This window comes from Brugia malayi, assembly GCF_000002995.4.
Source record: "Brugia malayi strain FR3 genome assembly, contig: Bm_v4_Chr4_scaffold_001, whole genome shotgun sequence".
In the NCBI taxonomy this organism is placed as follows: Eukaryota; Metazoa; Nematoda; class Chromadorea; order Rhabditida; family Onchocercidae; genus Brugia; species Brugia malayi.
The window spans coordinates 4906086-4928972 of NW_025062478.1; the positions used below are offsets into that span (position 1 = coordinate 4906086).

Genomic DNA, 22887 nt, shown 5'->3' on the forward strand with positions numbered 1-22887 from the left:
CTGGTTGTTTACTGGTGCAGATATGCTTTATGTTTGTCATTGTAGATTAGTGACACATAATAATCGGCGCCTATGTCTCACGTAGGCAATAATGTAAAAAAAGGAGGGAGAAAGGAAAAACAGTATGATAAGGATAGTTTAGAGAAGAACAGTTATGATAAAATGATCAATGCAGTAAAATGAAAAGTAAATAGAATAAAGAAAAAGATGGAAGATATTAAAACACTTTCATGAGTATGCCATCTTGTCGTCATCGCCAGAATTACAACCAAATTCAATGCTTTGTCGTTAACATCATCATTCCTATCAGCACTTCGCACTTCGTACTTGGTGGAAATATGCGCTCGTAGTATGTAAAATGCAAAATTGCTGCTTACACAAGAAAGGCAGTGAATAATGTTGTTGTCATTCTGACGCACAACAAGTCTGAAGTTGATATAATGCCTTCCAATTCATTCATTCCATAAAATTTCTCCGTTTCTGTGTGCATTTTGAATCATAGACAAGAAGAAAAAGAAAATTTTAAAGTATTGGAAAAAAAACTTTCCTGCTATATTTCAATGGATAAATTTGGTTTTAGTTCCTGTTGCTTTTATCCTACGAAAGACTGAGTTATTTATTTTCAACACATGCAGAATTCCAATATTGGGAAGCGGAAAATGACACATTATCGAGATAGCGGGATAGCAGATTCTCTCTTACAATGTATAAAAAACGAAAATGTCTGAATGATATTGATTTATTGAATTTCACCAATATTTTTACCTATATCTCTTTTACACAATAAGCTAGGTTTTCTACTAATGTATTTTTGCAACATTTTCCCTGCAAAGCATCTTAATGAATATTTATTAAAGATTTGTTTGGGTAACCGAAAAATTGTTGCAGTCGAATAAATGATTCAATGAAGTTATATTTTATATCGCTAAATTCCTTTCAAATTGTTCGACTTTGTATTCATTAATTGATCACAATTTAGTTTATTAATTCTTTTTTGTGAGAAATTATGAAACAAATAATCATTGAGTACAATATTCGCCTTATTTAGACTTTTTCTAGGATTCATCTCTTTGTGTTAGTTCAATTACATGTTAAAAATAGTCATCGCAGAATTTTTTGAACCATATGAAATTAATTATCAAACTGTTTCTATCAGTAAACTTGGCGATCATTTAAGTGTCAGTGGTTCAGATTCTCTTTTCACTGTTGCATTTTGACATTCCTCGTTCATGCTGAAAATAAAAAAAATATGTACATTGGATTCAAGCGAGGATGCGAAATTTCAAACACTTCGAAAAGTCGATTCATTACGTGAAAATTCCTTTCAACATCAATGTGCTGGGAAGAAGGAAATGAATTCAAAATGGAATGAATTTAAAATCGCTTCTCTTTACATGCACATTGCACACACACACATGCATAGATAGATATATATATGTATATAAATGTATGTCCCCCTCCCTTATTTAGAATTATAGTCGTCAAGATGGATAATTGCATCTCGAATACAGAATCGAAATGTCGAGGAGGACAAAAAATCTCTCCTGTCCTCGTTTTTTACCTAGAAAATTTCTGTAAGTTTCCCTTCCTTTTTTGCATTTCTTCATCACACCTATAATCATCACCACAACCATCATTGTCACCATCATTATCACCATATCACATTATCACCATCACTGTCATCACCGTTAATATCATGTCCTTATCTCCCATATTTCCATTCCTACCATTATTAGAATATTAGTTAGAACAATACCAATATCATTTTCAATTTCTATCATTATATTATCATTACTATCTTTTTCTGTTTTACTACATTTTAAAAATGCTTTCTCTTTTATCATTCTGACGAATGATAAAATAATTTTAGAATGACTAATTGAAAAAACTCATCCATGCAAGCATGTTCATTGTTAGATTCTGTATGATTACATTTCATTTTACAAAACTATTAAATCCATAAAAATGCACGAAAAGAAATCGCAAATCATTCTTTTTTTTTTCGTTAAAAAGTTGCAAAAAACAAAAGTTTTGTTGACTTTTCAGTACAATGTTGTTTTTATCAGAAATTAAATCAGACTGAAAACGACCATCACAGAGAAAGACTTCAGAATTTCAAGCGTCCAACTTCTGCAACTTTTAGCATTTCTTCTTTATACATAACCGTTAAGAAGGGATCAAAATTTGCAAATAAGCCAATATTTTATGCAAATATCTTCCAATTAAAATTTTTTCAAATTATTATTTCAAGCATTTCGTATACAATTAAGTCCTTGGAGACAAGATATTTCGCCATACATCTGTTTCAGATGGAAGTAACAACGAAGCTATAACAAACTATTATTATCATCTAAGGGTAACTGTAACCCGGGAACGTTGAGGATGTCAAGGATTACGCAGTAGGTATATGTTCCTTCCCGAGCCGATATGCGAAAGCCCATCGATTAATTTGGTAGATGAAAATGCTAGCGGTTCCGTTACCTTGCCAATGCGAAGTGTCGTTTTTGATTTGAATTGCTCGAAGCTTTGCTTCAATCGACATATATGCATGAAAAGGCTCTCTTGACATCGCCGCCTACCCTATGCGATAATGAAAGAAATATTCAGGTAACTTTAAAATATTGTACCACAAGTGATAATTATAAATTATAATCGAAATTCTCATATACTTTCTTTCTTTTCCTATTATAATTTTGCAATAAAAAAAGGAAGGCAAAATGAAAAAGAAAAAAAATGAAAAAGACAGCGACATTTGTCAGTACAGATTTAGCAGCATTCAGCAGTTGCTAAATTCGTTTTTTTTTTTCTTGAAATTGCAGAGCAATGCAGTAGCAGTTGCTGTTGCAGTAATAGCAGTTATTGCCGCATGAATGCGCAAATTGACTGATTGATTGACTAAGTGAGTGAATGAGTGACTGACTGAACGTTTCGTTTCATGAGATGACACAGGTTGGATTTGATGTACCGAAGGAAAGATATGAGAGGAAAGAGTCGGTTAGGATGAGAAAGGAGAAGAGAGGAGACCGGTGTCGTCTGCGTATATCACAGGTTGAAGCTGGAAAAGTCGCCGTTTTCTACTTGATTTCCTTTTTTGTCAACTTTCTTAGCTAGCAATTTCTTGCACTGACAACTAGCAGCATTCTTTGAGACAGTATGTGTAACTCTGAGACTTATGGCTAAAATGATTTGACATAAAATTATTTAGTCATTTGTATGACTGGGAAGTAATCGGAATGGAATAAGTATTTCTCGAAAATATCTAATTCCTATCATTTTATCTATTCTTTGTTTTTTTTTTTTTTGTGTTGTCTCGAGTGATAAAAGTAACATTTATCAAGCTTGAATGAATGACATAGGCAGTTTGAAGTGGGAAATATAATACAAATTAAAAAGATAAGAGAAATTTATGATCATTTATTTTGAGGAATCATTCGAATTTGACATTTCAAATCCTCTATTTTTACTTGCCTCACCGCAATCTTTCCACCCGATCATTACTTCAGGCCAAGTAAGTTGCCATCTAAATGAATCTAATCACTTTCGTCATTTAGCAAATTCCATCTTTTCTTCCCTACGCTTATGCTTTCTGCAAACGTATTGTTGTCTCGCTGCACGAATTTGCGTCGCGCATTCACTCGTTTTTAGGCGTATCGCCGTGAAGGATAGGAAATGCCCTTTCCGCTTAATCCGTGATGAACTTCGTCCGGAATACTTCCCTCCTAACAGTTTCCTGAATCTAACACTACCAGCACATATACACGTACAGTTATTTTGGTTGTACATAGAGCAGACAACACTGCAGTTATGAAGAGCACACGAAAAGTGTATGGTAATTGAGGAGGGTCCGACAATTCATACAATTAGCAATAGTGGAAAATGTACAGAAAATTGAGATTCTTAAGATTCATGAAGGGAGTAAGGTATTAAAAAGAAATCTACAAGAAATAGAAGAAAAGCAAATATGTGAGACAATGTTGTGAGAGCTCGACTCTAGATGAATCGAGTGGATGAGGGTGGGGCATATTATGTACGCTCCACATGTCACATCGTGTTTCTGTATTTCCCTTCTAGTCTTGCCATCTGTGTTCTCTTGTTTTTCAGACTCTCTGACGTTTAGCTAAATGCTATTTCGGATTATTGCATTGTCTAGAGTGCTAAAGAGAGGGTAAGAGAGAGAGGGAGGAAAGAGATGCGTGGCTAATCGCGTGCGGCATATTTTGCCCGATTGACATTTCAAATTCTCTATTTCCACGACCCTTACCTTGCCTCACCGCAATCTTTCCACTCAGTCTTGATTGCTGGCTCCGTTGCTATCAACTTCACTTTGTCCTTACCTTTTAAGTGAGGCCATTAAAATTTCCTAGCCAAGACTGCGCATAATTCGATCATCTCGATAATCTTTGGATAATTTGGCCCGATGCCATACCCTAAATTTCGGGAATGAAATGAGACCGTTGCATATCATACCATCAGCATTCTTCCACACCTGAGAATTACAATCGCACTATCTCTCACCTTACTTAAAGCAATCTTATATCTTCCTTTCCATCAAACTTATAAAACATATATTCTGCCTTCTACTCATAATTGCTTAGTTATTTATACTGACTTCTGCATTGATTTACTTTGTTTTACCTACTGTCAGTAATTACTTATCATCCATAATTATAGATAATTGGTAGTGAATATGGGTTAGCAAAAAAGAAGAGTAATTCCCTTTTAATTAATTTATCAGCTTTTTTCATGTTATGAAAAAAATCGTAATTTCATGCTTGTTTGGAATTATTATAGCTTCTTTCTTATTTCCATACTGTTCACTTGCCTAATTGTTTACTGACTATTCTGATTCGAGTTATAGCTTTTTCCCTTTTTAAATTGCTATGTTTGAAGCATTCATTCATTCCCGGTAATATGTCTCATATACGCTTTTCTTATTCACAGTACTTTTAATATTTTTAATTATCAGATTAATCAATATTCCTTATGGAAAGATAGCTTTGCAATAAATTCTTTGCTATTTCTCTTCTTAGTCCAAAAGATGGCACTCTTTCTTCCTTCAGTATATCTTCCACTTTCATTTTCTTCAAAGAAGCGCAAAAAAATGCGCTGAAGTTGCAGAGCAAAATCTTCTAATAAAAAAATTTCCAGTTTAAAGTAAAATGAAATGATACTTTACCCTATCCAACTTTTTGAACATTGATGAAACTTTCAAAGTGACAAACAGATAGATAGAAGACACACACACACACACATATATATATATATACACGCACACATACACATATAGATATGCATGTATCTTCGTTGGTGGTCTTATTCGGGCCTTTTTTTGTATGCTGCACTTAAAAGGCTTTTTCTGTAGTTCTTTCCTTTCAATGGATATGTTTTTTTTTTCGTCTATGTCGGAACATTTTTCATTAGTTTACCCTAATGACAATGCAGAAGGATAATTTTAGATAAAAGGTAGTGTGAAACGGACATTTCCGCTTGCAACCAATGACTGGTCTTTCTTAGTATGTCCTTTTGTTATAAAAATGACAGGCTTATTAGGGATAGGCTTGAGCATTGCTGGAAGTCAGGTTGGATAATAATCTCAAATTTCCTTTTTTCTAAGTCATAAGAGATAAAAGTATGTGATAGATGTCAACTTTCTTTATTTTTGTCGAAGATTATCTCCGCTGTACAGCTTACTTATAATGAAGGACCATGCATAGGATGAGAACTGATGCTAGGGAGAGGTCAAATTGAAATGACATGACATTTCTGCAAGAAGTATTAAAGTCATCATGAAATAATAGTGATGATACTGTTGGTTATTTCTAGATAGTCTTCTACCTAAAATTCATTTAGCTTTCATGAAATTGCGCCATCATTGCAGTTATATTTTTCGAAAAAAATATAATCAATTAAAATAAAGAAATGTTATTATAGATGAGATGAGGTGATACCCATGAGATAAAATTCTTTTTACTTATAAGCTTGTTCATCTTATTTCATTCTTCCCATTTGTCTAGATATTATTCTACCTTCAGCGCTCTTTCTGATTCAGTTTTGGACACAAAAAAAAATGTAAATTGAATAACTATAAATTATCATTATGGAAAAAGGTACCATCTTTTATCCTGTTTCACTTAATAACAGGCAGGTGTTTTCTTTCTTTTTTGAAGTGCTCCATAAATTGATTTGATTTATGAAGCTCGTGAAAGCATAAGGTAATATGTGAATAAGTCTTTTTTTGTATCTATAGCATTCTATTAAAGTTTACGGAAGAGACTGAAAGGGAAATGAAAAGAAAGGGTTTTTCTTCTTTCCAATAATGATTGTTGCTTATATATCAAGATAAGATTCATTCTACTTTCACATCAAATTAGAAAACGAAAGGAAAATAGCTAACTGTGTGAATTTTTTATGAAAAATTTATTTCGACGATATTATGATTCATTTGGTTCACTTGAATATGATTAAATATTGAATGGAATGAACGTACGTGTAGCACTGACAAACTAATGTGTTGAAAAAAATGAAGAGAATATCTTTAAGATATCTTGAAATATGAAGCATCAGAAAATAGCTGATTTAACAAAGCAGTGGACTACATTTTCACCATTAATAATGTATTATCCGTGTTGGTGGATTTTATGATACGCTAGAAAGTGTCTTGTTTTTGATCCATGTAATTTTGATAAATAAAATCAAGAAATCACTTCATATCCTTCATTTTTTATTTCGAAAACAGTTTCTTTTTTTTAAACTTTTATCAGCAAACACGGAAAAGCAGAAATGTCGTACCTATGCAGAATATGTTTAAGTATAAGTAGACCTATTTTCTAAGTGTAAATAATCGTATTTTTTTCCTTAGTAAAGAAGGTCGAGGACGAACGTGGTACACTAACGTTGACATTCTATTGATATCGCATGGGACTTTTTTTTGTAATTTGAAAATAAGCATTTGAAATTTGCAATAAGATATGCATCGACAAAAGCTATTAAATGGACATTTTTTTGTTTGTTTCTGTTCTCAGATATATAATTCATTTGCCTAGAGACCTCGCCGTTAAATTGCAAGCAAGTTACCATTGGTAGGAGAAAAAAATTTTTTCTTTTAATTTAGGATTTAAAAGAAATATGTCATTCTTGATGATCAGAACAAAGAGGGAAAGAGGAAGAGGAGTATGAGGACATTATAGGACGGAAGACATTTCTTCCGTCCTATAAAGTTTATTACTCTGTTAGAGAGATCAGGATAGATATTGTGAGTGATAAAGTAGGTTGATCTATTTAATCTTACGAAGCTAAAATATATGTAATGTTCTGAAGTAAAGAAGGAGTGGATTAGTGTTTAGGTCTGACTGCGCTGAACTTTCATAATGAATTTTTTTTTTTTTTTTAATCCTTGGAAGATTGATATTAGTGTTATGACATGAAAAACTCGATAAACTTTAGAGGAGTTCGAAAAAATAAATCAAATGTATCGAAATTCAGAACTATTCCATTCCAAATGCTGTTTTTATTATAATTCTCTCGATTGTATAGAATCAAATGTTTAACTTGCACTGTTTTTATTCAGTTTTCTTGGTAATCTATAGTTTTATAGCTATTGAGGTGTACATATTGCTGAAGTGTTGTCAATGATAATGTTAGTCAGTTTATTACTGATAAGTGCTATTCTATCATTATCAAATGGTTCAGAGAATTTAAGAGTGTTTGTAGCCCTTCGTATCCTGCAATTATTATTTATATTTATATTGAAAAAATGTTCTCAAGCTTATCCAAGAACATTTCTGATTTCTTTACTCTGCAAGAGTTCTAATAATCGCTATTAGGTAATCTATGGAGATAAGTCATAGAATCTTTTAATGATGCAAATTATAAATGTTGGATTCTACGAATTGACATTTGTAGATATTTGAAAAAACAAAAATGGCAAGTTTTGCTGCTGAAAACATTGAATGTGTAATTATGTGATCGTTTCTTTTAAGATGACCATAAAGAAATGTTATCAGTTAGCGCTTACTCTTAACATCATGTCTTCCATTGTGTAAATTTTGCAGATCAAATGAGAAAATTGGGCAGAGAACTATTTTTTGCTGTTTCAAATGGCGCAACCCTAAAGGAGAAATGCATCAAAACCGTCGTAAGTTTTAAATATTGCTGGGAATAAACAAAATGTTGTTCATCACCTTGTCCGATTGATTTTCCGGTTAAACAGCAGTTCACTTTCCGTGAATGACAGTTCTATCGATCCGTATTGATGTGAGAGTAATGTTCGGTGAAAACGTTGTATCTATCAGTCGATCATGAAAGGCTCACAGGCAACAATAGCTCTGTATATGTATGTGTATGTGTGTGTGTATATGTGAGTGCTTTTTTTGAAGCAATTTTAAAATTGCTGAATATATGTGTACCGTAAACCGCTTGTAAATTTGTACATATATATATATATATATATATATATATATATATATATATATATATATACATACACACACACACAGACACAGACATATACACCTGTATTTCGTCTGTCACTGAATATTGTGAAGAATGAAAAATTGCTGCAACTTTTTCTCTTTTAGAATCTGATCTTCCTGAAATCTAATTTGCTTATCTCTTCGAATATTTCAGGTGTTGTTCCTCTAATCCAATCTTTTCCCGTAACAGTCGATGCAACATTTTTAAGGAGGTTTCATTTACAGTTGAAAATTAAGTATGATTAAGAATAAACAATATTAGGCCTTTATTTAAAAATAAATAAAAGTATAGATGTTTTTCATCCGTAATACTTGTGTAAAGCTGTTTGTTAGCAATAAATTTAAAAATTTGATTGAAATGCTATTCATTCCTCTCCTTCTCCTTCTCATTTCGAAATGTAAATGAGAAAACGAAAGGAAAGTTGACCAAATGCGTAGATATGGTCACCCTCTAATTTCCTTTGTCAACTACTATTTAAAATATTTGTGTATTCTTGCTGCAATTGCCTTGAGGACAATACAAGTTACCTTATAAGTAGAGGCATTGACACTGATGCTTAAGGATATCCTTTACTTTTAATTTTTTGTGGTGGTGATGATATATCTTGATGGTTAGTAAAGAAGTGAGGCACTGATTGTTTATGAAATTTGTTTTTGAAGTATAAACGCGCAAAGCTAAACATTTTCCCGCCGTACTACTAAATAGAATAGATACTGTTCTAATATTGCATGTCTTCCTATCATCTTTGGGAGGAGTGATTTGTATTTCAGTAAGTCGGACATGCTAGGATTCATACTGTCCAGACCAATATTCCATTCGAATTGTGGTTTAAATGGATAGTTATCAGATCAGGCGGAACACTGATGATGGAGAAAGAATGTTTTTTGCTGAAAATGTTATATTTCAATCTATAGCATTTTCATCTAAAGATAGTTAACAACACTTAGTAATAATGTGGCATGTCGCATTTGATGACGGGTAATTGGTGAAAGGACGAATTGGTCGCTTATAAATGGCATTAATTTGGTAAAAAAGGGAATATTTTAATTTTTAGATGGTATAATTTTGCAAGACAGCTATCAAAAAGAGAGTATTTCTTATAAATATGTTTGTAGTATTGAATAGATACTGTGATACCAAGCAAAGGAAAATAAGGATTTTTGGATTTTGAAGATGAAATTCTTATGTATGATGGTTTCTTGCTTTTGCTATTCTAATCATTATACATACTGTATTACATTATCGCTTGTACAAGTTCGTTACCATCCTTCACTTTTTCAGTTAATGTTTGATGTTCTGTACTTTTTGGATTTCTCTTTTTAATCACCATCACCGCCACAAGGGACAATAATGATGACTAGTTTTGTTTTCTGTTTTTATAGCTTCTATGATTTACATCTACTGTGATTTTTTCATAAAAGAAGAAATTTTACTATTTCATCAGCAGTGAATGACTAGCTGTTACATGGTCTTCAGGTACTACTTGAGTTTTTTTTGTTTTGTTTTTGTTTGCAATTCTGCTGAGTGGTTAAAGTATCTAGCAAGAAGGTTAATTATATTTAACTGATTTATATAATATGATGGAATGAATTCATATAATTCCAATTTATCCTTTTCAAAAGAATGAACAACAGATTCTTCATTACTTATTAAGTAGTGTAAACTTTACAGACTTTATATTGCTTTTTTCCAAAACATAAAGAGGAAGGAATAGTTGATTGAGATTTATAATAATTGACTGAAGTTCAGATGAAAACAAATTATTTCTAAAGATTAGCTTTTCCATCTCAGTAGTTTTTATCACATACTGGCAGATGCATTTGTTCGAGGAAGAGATTTCAACCAATGATTGAAAACTAATCAATTATTTTTATTAAAATAAGTGGATTTTTTATCAGAACACTAGAGACACATATTGCTGACTATAGTTGTAATTACAATCTGTAATTACAATTCTCGTAAGTTTTCTCGAATGATTTGATAGTATGGTATCATGATTGCCTTTAAGACGAAGTCAATGTATAGTTTGTACGAAGTACACGCGATCTTATTACTGTCATTGGCTGAAGTGTTAAATAAGGGAACTAGATACTCCTTGATGTATCGGAGACTTAAAAAATCCGAAATTACGATGATCTTGCTGATGTGTTGATGTATTTCTGCATTCGATTCCTTTTTCTTTTCAACATGAATATAATTTTTTTCAAGTTCAAAAAATTGCCGAATCCATTTTACAAATCTATAAAATTTGGCCTTCGGGACGAAGTAACGAGATGAAGGAAAAGAGGGCTATTGACCGGGGAGAAGTTACAAAATAATTTTTCAGACTGAACATGGAGAAAACTACTACAGTGATTTATAGAATATATGACTGAATGTCCACATTTCAAATCTTGAAGTTTTTTCATCTTATCGAAAGTTAACCATTTAATTAGTAAAAATACGATTACCACTATTTATATAAGTTTGTCCTTGTACACTGTAAATGTTCAAAAAAAAAATTTGATCGTCGTTTTTCTATTACAGAAAATTCATATGCGTACTAGGATTATGATAATAGTGTTGATGCTAAAAGCATTTTCATTAGATAGTAATATGTTTCGATTTAGTTCCTTTTGTCATCTTTTAATTACTGTAGACAAATCCATATATGAATTTATAGATGAGTTTTTTTTTTTTTAGTTAACTAACATTTGACTTGATTTTCCAGGAAAATTTCCGATGTATGAAGGTAAAACAGTGTTTGAATAACACAAGGCTCATTTATGATTACTCTCCTTATTCTATATTGTATTTCACGAATATTTCAAAATTATTACGGCTTATCTAACTAGGCTTTTATATTTTCCATTCAAACTTGTAAATGTTAACATAATGTTTGTTGTGAAGGGAAAAGTAAATGAGGAGTTGCTGGATAGAGAAAAGTATTGACGATACTGTAATGACATCTCTTCCCCTTTCTTCTTTCGTAATTTCGGATTAATGAGTGATTGATGGAATGGAATGTGAAGTGTTTCAAACGTTTTTATTTGATTCAATTACCAAAATTCTCGTTTTTGTTTTTTTGTTTTTTTTTTTTTTTTCAGTTAGTTAGCACATCTTGGTACGACTAGTGCAAGAATACAACTGTTCTTTGATTATAGTGAAAGCATCTTTTTCTTTTTTTTGAATTTAATCACAGGGTACATGTTGGTTCTGCAAAGAATATAGTGGAATGAGCAGAAAATGATTCTGATATTCCCGAGAATTTTCAGTTCTGCGACGGAAGGTTTACAATTCTAAGAAGCTTTTTCTAAGTTTACTGTTTATAATATATAAGGAAATATTTTTCCTTTTCTTAATCAAGCTTCTTCAAAAGCTTTTTCAATTTCACTTCTTTCAAATTTCACTTTACAGATTATGTTCAATTTTGTATGGAAATAATTGTGAATCAGCAGAAACAGTCATCGATTTGCAAAATTCTCATTTATGAAGAAATTTATCACATCCACTTTTCCTACTTTTTGTCTTATTTTGATAATTATTAAACGAAAATTGCTAATTTTTTTTTTTTAATGATAATCTTTTTAGATCAAACCATCCTACTTTTGCTTTGTTACCTATGAATATAAACCAAATTATAGCTATAAATGTCTCTTACATTTCTTTTTACCATTTTGCAAAATTCTGACAGTTTTTTTTTTTGTCATATCATAGCTTCAGTGGGAAGGAGTTGAGAAGTACCTAAGCAAAGCTCATATAGTGAGAGGAATTTTCCCAAAATTCACTTCCATGTTTTAATTTCCATGAATTAGCTGTCTTTTCCTGCAGATTTGAATCACTTTTCGTTTTTATAGATTAAAACTTATCTGGGACATTTAAATGAAAATAAAGGACTTCTAGTACGAAATGGTACAAAATGGTTGTTGAAATAGAGTGTATTGGACTATAAAAGTGGGGGGTATGAGGATAAGAGAAGGAAGAGAAAGAAAAAAGTTGTGAATATAGTTGCATATCAGCAATAGGCACTGATTTATGAAAAATGGAAAAGCGAATGCTTTACATCGGAATTCCATTTGAATTTTACGCATTTCGAAGTCAATTTAATTGGGAAATATTTTATTCTCTTGGCTAATAATGGTTGATCTATTAAATTAACTGATCAGACGTTCACTTCTTCATCTATTGAAACCGTTTACTTCATTTCTTTAATATTTTCAAGGCAACTTATCAGAGTTTTTGACTAAATAGCACATTAGATTATGTAGGCGCATTGTGGATTGCTTTTGTTATTCAGTTCCTGGTGTTATCTGCGAAAGAAAAATTTTCACTGCTTCTGAAGATAGGGATAAGAAGGTGAATAATTCATTAATTACGGAAGAACTTGTTAAACTCCTGAAAATGAAAAGCATTTCTGTGCTTTTTTGCCAGATACAGGAAATGAATATTGAATGGTCGAAGAGAAAAGTTACTTCATAATTACAAAGGCCGTCTTTTCTCTTTCCTGCTCTTCTGCTTTTAAAATATCGGGTAGGCATTTCCTTCGCTTTTTGATCGGTCGTTAAACCTATTTTTTACAGGGGCTTTTTAACGAAGAGCGTGTTTAAATAGAGAAAATTGTATATCAATCAAACCATTAGTTGGACTACTCCAAGAAGTTACATTTTGATGATTTGTTTTGTAAAATTTTCGATTTTGAGGAAAATTTTTCCCAAAATCAGTCAACCAATTTAAATGCTGTGATATGGTCGTAAATGCAGCATGTGAATATTTCACCTTTAATCATGTAAATGGTAAGAGTGACAAGGATAATAATAGTGATGATGATGGTAACGTTAGCGATGGTGATGATAATGTTGATGATGATAACGATGATGGTGATAAGTGATGCACAGTAGAATAGGTCGGCACATGGGGAGTGGAAAAGGATGCAGTTAACTGGCATCTTCGTTCGATTTTGTCTCCGAACTGGCTTTTTTTTTCTGCTTCACCATTTTTCTTTCAATTTTTGTACGCTAATATGACATCTAGCGATAATGATTGTGATAATGTCGTTACTTTCAATAGTTTTCAGTATACATTTTAAAATGGTTTCTTTTAAATCACTTTTTCCTGTAACATTTCATTATTTTTAGTTGAAAATATGCCGGCATTTTTGTTTTAAATGAAAATCGCACATTTGTTTAGCAGTTCTCAAAAGAACCAAAAGGACAACGACACTGGATCGAATGCGCAAAATGACTTGAACATACCATATCACCTATGCTGGGAGAAGTTTTGCATTGATATCAGTGAAAATGAGATGCAAATGATATTTTCCATCACTTTCACAGATAACGGAAACCTTCAAAATTACAAATAATAGTGAGAGAATGGTTGGGCTATGTAATAATTTTATTACTAGTGACAAGTGACGGGCATGCGGGAGTGGTGAGACAGACTGATTTAGAGGACTTAGAGTATTGTCGAATTGGGATATTTAAAGGTTTTCATGCATATTCTGGGATGTGAATAGTTTTCGAGATTATAAATTGAATAAATCGATAGTAAATATGAGAGGGATTGAGAAACATTACCAGCCATTTGTTTATGTATGTGTGCTATTTGATAGACCTGAAAATAGATCCAGAAACAGCTGACACACTCCATAGGGGTCTCATTCTCCGCTTTGGCATTAATTCATGTAGACAAAGAGTCTGTCGACTTTGTTTGCCTTGAGTTGATAATGAAAAAGTCCAAGCTTCTATTATCATTTTCAGTAGCCAATATCATATAATAATAGATTCAGTGACCATGTCGGATAATATTAAAAGAGAGGAGAAAGGGAATTAATACCATTACTACTGTTATTTACTTTTTATCATTGTTATTATTTATTTACTATTATTATTTGTTATTATTTATTATTTACTATTATTTATTATTATTATTATTACTATTGTTATTGTCGTTGCCGTCGTTCATCGGAAGTTCGTCTTCTCTTCTCGTTTAAAAAATTTTTTATCACTTTCAGAGAATCGCTAGCGGTGAACCTGATAATCATTATTATAATCTTCAATTAGACAATAAATATGTGTAAAAGGAAAAGAAGAAAGCTACGATAAGCCGAGAAATTTATGACGTCCAAGTATGCGCTTATTTTAATGATTCTTGTTTCCGCTGACACAAATTACGGAAATTCGGTATTAAGTTCATTTGTTAATGGATTTTGCTAGCAAACTTGAGGATTACTTTTAAGGAGTAAATTATTCCAGCTACTCCCAAAAAAATATGAGGCAAAGTAGCGAAATTTACCAAAAATAGCCAAAAAAGTTTTTTTTTTTTTTTTTTTTTCATTTTGAAAGTATCAGTTATTTGATGTCGTATTGTTGTGTTAGCTATTAAGTGATAAAATAGTTGTAGGTAAACAAAAATTCAAATTTTCGAGTTGCTGCTAAAGTGGAAATTTTTGCAGCATGTCAAATATTTCATGATCTGTTAGAGTTAAACTGGGCACATACAAGAGCGTAAACATATTTCTCATTTTCTGTCACGTTTGTGAATCTAATTACTAGTAATTAACAGACAGGCACTATACTTATGGTATGAATAAATATGCTAGCAGTGTTGTTTATTCATCCAGGATGTATTATGTTCTGGTAAATCAGGTTTTTATGTAATGGAATTTCGTGGTGTATCGGTGAATGCATTCTTATTAGAAAAAGCAGCGACTAGATTTTCTACATAATTACGAGTTGAATTTTGCTCTACATTATTTTAATATATGGTAATTACTGATTGCTAAAATGCAGTTGGTTTCTCAGCAGTTTCTTTCTACATTAAATAGCAATTTTAATTGTTGGTTGAGTATATTATCGGTTTATTTGATAGATCGCTTACTTATCTATTTGACTAGTTATGCTAAACTTTGTGAACTATTTGGTTATTAATTGTTGGAAAGTATAATAAGCGAGGAATTTTAGGTGCATGTACACTATTATGCACAGTTTGCGTTATCGCCATTTGCCGATCCTAAACCACAAAAAATATAATACAGATTTTTGTTTTCTTCCAGTCTTTTGTGAATTGATCGAAGTAAGTATAACAAGCTGTATGATAACATTATCTTCCACTTCGACAGTAATTTTGTCGTGTTATGTTTTCACTGTTCCATGAAAGAGAAAAAGATAAAGAATTGTTGCGATGGCAACATAAAACTGATAGGATTTCAGCGAGCAATTGAATTGTGTAAATTTGTTGATTTTTTCATCTTTCTTGGACGCTTTCACTTTTGTGAGGTTGTCGATGTTTACTGCAACTATGCTATTTGTTTGTATTTCTATGAATGTTATTGCTATGAGTGGTAGTACTTTTAAAATTGCAACATTAAATAGATGACATTTTCAGTCTTCTGTAATTTTTGCTGCACTGAAAAAAAGTTTTTGACATATTAAATGACACAAAATAATGTTAGTTGCCAGAAAATTTCTCCTTTTCCATTGAATTTTCATTCGTAATGTATATGGACGTGGATAACCTTTAAACTTAGTCAGATGCATGTATGCGAATGTAATTCAAACTGTTGAAACACTTAATAATTTCTTTCATCGGTTGGAGTAGATGAACAAACTATTGGAATCGTTATTCAGTAGACAGTAACTCATTGTGAATTGAAAATGAAAAAAGAAAGTAAAAAAATTATGGACAGCTTTTGTTGAGATACGATAGGTTTCTGCCTAACAACGTTGACTTTCTTGTAGTAGTAATCTTTAACACAGCTGATGTTGTACAGAGATGTTGAGTTGCTCATAGAAGTAGAATTTGAATAAATCGATAACACTGCAAATTATTCGTTCATGAATTTTAGGGTAAATAATGGCTAAAATCCAATAAACAAAGAAAGCTTCCAATGCTTCAAATTATTGGATAGGCAAACATTCCTATTAATTTTTATTAATTGTTTGTTATATTAATAGTGTTAAATATCAAAAGTAGAGGAAGTTGAGATTAGGTAAACCATGCATTTTTGAAGAATATATGTTTCTTTAGAATTTAAAAATTTGAGAATTTAGTAACTTTTTCAAAATGCTTTTCGTTTTGCTTAACACTTAAGATGGATACTGTTATATAACCTAATCTCTGTTCGCTTACTATGAGTTAATCCGAACGATTAGCCATCAAAAAACAATTTTTCGTATCTTTTTCATGAAATTGAAATACTTTTCTAGACGCTAATTAAAATCGACAAAGTAATTTGTTGATGACCTCGTTTATTGATAATTTATTGATAAAAGACTCTTTCATATTAAAGTTGTTTAAGTTAATATTGTATCTTATAATGAATGAAATCAGTTTGTGAGAGTGGAAACTTCAACTGTACATCCATCGTAAGTACATTACCTCTATAACACATTAAAAATTGATCGATAAGTTTTAAAATATCTGCAGCCTTAAATATCATACTAATTAATATCTGATGTGCACATATGAGGTACATAATGATCTCGTGAAACATGCCTGTTACCTTTTTAAAACTTGTAATATCTTAATTGTTGTCACAAAGATTTTTTAAGATACTTTTGAAAGATTTTTTAGATCTCGAAGATCATGAATAAGTTATTCAGTTGGGATTATTTTTGGAGTGCGATCTCTTACGTAAGTTTGTTTACTTATTTGTTAATTTAGCATACAATTATTTCAAGATAAAAATTTGTTTCCATTGTTGCGTGTTGTTTCTTTGTGCTCATAAAGTTCTTTTTGTTATTTTGCTCAGAAGAAATCAATAAAGAAATGCGTCCACTACTTCACAATTTGTTGTTGTTGTCATTATTATTATTATTATTATTATTATTATTATTATTATTATTATTATTATTATTATTATTATTATTATTATTATTATTATTATTATTATTATTATTATCACTTATTATCGTCATTACTCTTTTTCTAGTCTTATTCTTTGTGGTTAACATTTTATAGTGACATTTTACCGGTATGGAAATACTGCTTATAATTTCTATCTTAAACGGTTAATTCAAACATAGCATTTAATTTGTAATCTACTTGGCCACCCAAGCAGGTTATAAATTATTCAAATAGGTATGACGAAACGAAATGATAAATTGATTGCCCGAGATATTTTTGTTACCATTTTCCGTCAGATTGTCCAATGTTTCCCAACTGAAACAAAGATAGTGAACAGATTAATTAATTGAAGATATCGACTGATGTGTAATCTTCCTGATGTTATTATATGCCCTTGAGTGAATCATGTGTATAGGTGGGTTGTTCAACCACGAGAAATAGTATTTCCCGGGAAAGTATAATACAGGGGGCCTTTTGCGAGTATCCTTCAAACGGCGTTGACGAAGGGAAGCTGCAAAATTTTTTTGTCAAATGTAAAAGCAAACCATAAGAATGGTTGGAGTGTTGGAGGTGGGGGCTGACTCTCAAATTTCCACTGATTTGAATTTTGCGCCTTATGTACCGTACCCCTGTGGTCGACATGCGAATCAATCTATCGTTGACAGCTGTTTGTTGGTGTTTTTTTTGTTGGCAAGGGAAGGGCACAGGGGATTCCCCCCTTTGTTGGCACAGTGCCAATGGTGTGGGAAATTGGCTGATGGCCAGATGTTTATTTTTGTAGCTTCTCTGTCACGCGGATGTCAGTGTTAGAGATGCTAGAGTTGGCAAGAGTTGAGATTGAACAAAATGTTTTGAGGGAAAGTTTCTGGGATATGTTTTGGCTAGTTTCTTTCCTAGTTTTGACTTGCATTCGAGGAAAAAAACGATACGTAGTTTTTGAAGTTTTCCTCATGCATTTAATGTTTGTATATTTATACAATAGAAATTGTGGTTCGTTTATTTGAACTGTTTTTAGACTTAATTTATGTTTTGTAGATAACTTTTAGCTACTCATTTTAAATGAAATTCACTTCTTGTGCCTATTCTTTTTAATACTTTCTTTTCAATTAAGATAATTTTATTTGCATAAATTTTCATTCAGTAAGTAAATTGATTTAGAAAAAAGCTTTTTTTTGGATATTTTGCCACACTATGCCGCATAAGTTTTTGATAGTTTCAGTCGATTAAGCTTATTCCTAGTCTGCTAACTACAAATCGTTCTCCTATTTTCTTATTACTTCTTGTTGCTTCAGTTTTCAATTATCAGAGTGTCATTTATTACACAGCTATTATCATTGGTTAATGCTTATAAATCTTCTAAGTAGCATAATAATCGTTCCAGACCAGTGAAGTTATTTATTTATTCAGATCTTGGTCAAGTATATACTATGAAGAATAGGCTACATAATATAACTAGCATAAGTGATATTCGAGACATCATTTATATTTCGAGACTATGTTCCAAAATCTTCCACCCGAATTGTATATTTAAATGAGAATCTCAGGTAATAGTTTTTTTTTTTCAGCTTCAACCTCATTCATCTTGTTTGCATTTACCATTATTATAGGTATAATAGTGTGATTGTGATTTTTCCAAGAATGTTTTTTAGTTTATGGAGATCTTAGTAAAAAACGATTTTTTCTCTCTAAAAAAGTTTTTCTTCTACTTATTAATCAACCCTCGGTGAATGTTTTTCCTGTGATATCAAATTGCAGGAATCAGACGTCCAAGGTATTTATGGGTGTACTCTGTGTGTTTGTGGATGCATTGCATGCGTTTATTTTATAGTTATAACGAAATTAATGAATGGAAATAATTGATTTGCAATGATTATTTTTTTTTTTTTTTATGCTTAACATTTGACAGAAATTAGTCGTTTATTAATGTACCCACTGAAACCTCTTGATTTGCTTATTTACCTTCTTTTTTTGTGACTCAAAAGCAGTGTATATATATACAGCTTTCTTCAAATTCATCAATTCGGAAGTTGTCGCTTAAAATACTATCAAGTAGAATTTTAATCTGAGAAATGCTATTTCACTGATGTTTGTATTATGCTGCCTGATTTTGGCACTAGTAAACAGCTATGTGATTTATTTTTCATTGCACTTTGTTAAGCAACCAAACAAACAAATTTTGATTTCAATAGTTGCTGCTGTTATTGGAGCAAAGATAGTGTGATGAACTGTTGCTTCTATTGCCGCTTGTGGTAATATAGTTTTAGTTGTGGCAGTAATATACTTAATGAAAGACCGTTTATTTGTCATTCTTTCATTCTGGGTACCTTTACAACTGTCAATGCCGTCTTCATAAACTGAATTGGGTTAAAATTGCTCTAAATCAAATGATATAAACATCCGTGCCACTCGTCATGATATTGCAGTAACCTGTCATCTTTGCTTTGTTATCGTTTCTAGTGCTCTGCGGCAGTAGTATCCCTCTTTCAAAAGCTTTGCTTTATTTTCTAATTCATTCAGCTACTCACTGTTCGTTTCAATTTTGCATATTTAATGCATTCATACATTTACCTAAATGATCTAGCATTCAAGCAATAGTTAAGCTGGATCGTTGATATATAAAACAATGTATAAACTAATAAATATTTGGCAGGTGAACTGTTGTTAATACTGTATACAGAGAATATAACTTTGACATGTTTTACGTAGTTTAAAATTAAAGTTTTCGATAAATAATTATATTATTATGCATAAGGATTTCTTACTTGAATAAAGCAATAGATTTGTTGAAGGACAATTGACGGCACTTCAGAAATAAGGCAAAAAGTGAACAGTGGAGGACTGGTAAATGTGCACCACTGCTTCATCAACTGCTTTCGATGTATAACTTATTGCTAATTCATGTTTTGCTTACTGTTGACATACATGTAGATCTATCAGGAACGGATAAAGATATATAATAAAACGAATATTATTGTAGAATGAAAGCAAGAAGAAGGCAATTAACAATGAAATAAAAAAAGAGAAAAAGGTGAGAGAAAGTTTATAAAATAATATTTTCATATACATAATTGATCAGTTACGAGATTTCTTTATTTTATAGAAATATTATCATTGTATCGGGTATTCATCGTTTTCTTGGAGCTAGCATTGATGAAAGGAAGAAAGGGAGAACTCCTAAATATAATTTAACTGTTGAGTTCGAAAGATGAAATATAAATTTTTGGAAAAAAAAGGTGAAGTACCGATTTTTGTTTATCTTGCAAATTTATCGAAATTGCAAAGCTTAGAAAAAACTAGTATGCTATCAGACAGATCTTCAAATTTTAATATCGAATTTATCAAAATTTCCCTGAATTTTGCCATTTTCAAAATTTCAAGTATTCCATTTTTCAGCAAATATTTTTCATTCAAGAATCATTCAAGAATCAATCTCCTTTTCGATGTCCTATTACATTGTGTTGAATGTCCTTGAATGTTGGAAGAGAATAAAGGAATGGAAGAAGAAGGTATGAACTTTTATTCTTACCTGATCCTGATATGTTTTTATGATCTTGTCGTAGCTGCAGTAAAGATTTAGTTTGTTATTAGTTTATAAGAATGGTCTTCATTGCCGGTTACCGCGCATTCGAATTAGATACAAACAGCTTCGAACTTCTATGGAAATTTTGAAAGGAAAAATTAACAGCAGTAATCAAACTGATCATTATTTTTTGCGCTTTTTTTGGAATAAAAAGAAAAAGTCTTCTACAAAATAAGACATCAAAAACCGATGAATAATGATGAATTGAATTGTATACAATTGTTGTTTGGGTGTAACAGAAAAAACAAGTGGGAATGGAAGAGTTTTTGAGAGAGAGAGAGAGAGAGAAAGAGAGATTTCGTAATGATAGGAGGAAGAAATGATAGAAGGGATGGCTTGATGTATACGATGATTGTGCTTTTTGTTATGTTTTTGGTTTAAATTTTATTCTCTTTTAGCTAAAAAATACTTTCTTTGAGACCCCTTAATTGTTCCTTTCATTGATAACGACATGATTTTTATTTATAGTTATCATTAACATTTAGTACCAAATTATACTAGTTATAGATATAACTAATATAGTTTAATTTTGGACAAATTAAAATAAATGATTATTTATTTGCTCCGTCAACATGGCGATCAATTAGTATTCGGTCTGATAAGTACGAGTATTTCGGTAATTGTGTATATATCTTATGCATATGCCTCATCTGTATGCTATTTTATTACTTTTTTCGTTTACTTTTCTGAACATTCAGAAGGGATTTGTTCATTGTTTTATTGTAACATTGCAAGATGACCCAGAAAAGAGCCATTTTCGTGATATTTAGATAACTATGATTATCCATTTGACGAATAATCTGTCCTACAATACTTTTTTTGCAACTAATATCTAAGTAGCTCATTTATGTGGTGATGATATAATTGATATATCAAAATTTAAAAAGGAAAATTATTAGGATTCAGCAGTCTTATCCAAATTTCATTGATATTTAAGAATACTTTAATTTTCTAAGTACTAAAATTTTATGTTTTCCTTTTTTTCCGACAGTTTAAATTAACATTGTTGCTAATGATGGCTAGTTTATAGCCGAAGTTTATAGGTTATTGCTCGGATGTTCTAAGACAACTAGTTATTAAGAAATAGGATTGAAGCATATTATATTAGAAACTAACAATATCAAATATCACTGTAGTTATTGAAATATTCTTGAGATATGGAAAGAAGTAGTACTTGAAAATACCTTCGCAACTATATTATCTTCCATAATCCTTGATTAAGAAATTAATTTTTTTTTTTTTTTTGATTTAATTTAATTGCACAGAATTTTGCATGCGAATCATACATTTACATAGATTGACATTTATCAGGATTCATATATTCAGTTATACCCATTTAATACATGTTTAAAAGGACGAAGGGGTGAGTTTGAGGAGGAGGTAGGACAATTTGATCGGGAAGTGAGTGTCGGTAATGACATATTTTCAAGGGCGCCCTACAGCGCTCCTCTCTTTGATTTATAAATGCTGATTTAATGTTCAGCATCCACAACAATCTCACATTATAGTTATCTACTTCTTCTACTTCATAATTTTGCAGGTTAGACCGATTATTTGGAATTTGAGGAAGGACTGATGCAACAACAAATCTGATAGAAATTCAATCGACTCAACTAATTTCTTGTTTTGATGTGTTGCTAATATAATTACTAGATACTGTTTTGGTTCCACTGATCACTTAAGTTTTTCAAGTTCAAATTTTTAGGTTAGAATTTTACGGCAACTAACAAAATCGTTTTTGATGAAGTAGTATAGCACCTTGTTGAAATTAATTGCTTCGCCATATTTTTATGGCTTTCTGTTTTCCCAACTTTGTATCACTTGGTAGTCAAAACTCTCTCAATGTTTAGGTTTGGTTTTCGACCTTCAAATTTCAAATGCATAAAAATTTAATTTATAAGGAATTAAGAAGTGGCACCACTTTTCTAAATTGTTTTTATCCAAATTAGTTAAAACGCATGAAATTCGATAAGTTAATATTACGCGAAGTTAATATTAGTTGCTTGTTA

The 22887-nt window shown here is 31.2% G+C and overlaps 1 protein-coding gene across 1 annotated transcript; it reads left to right on the plus strand.

Annotated features, from left to right (window-relative positions):
• Positions 1 to 2407: 2407 nt before the first annotated feature.
• Positions 2408 to 2870, plus strand: Bm10023 (Uncharacterized protein; the record flags this gene model as incomplete). The annotated part of the gene is made up of 2 exons (XM_043081652.1): positions 2408 to 2500; positions 2820 to 2870. 2 exons carry the CDS (start codon positions 2408 to 2410, stop codon positions 2868 to 2870), a joined length of 144 nt encoding a protein of 47 aa, XP_042937586.1.
• Between the last annotated feature and the right edge of the window lie 20017 nt (positions 2871 to 22887).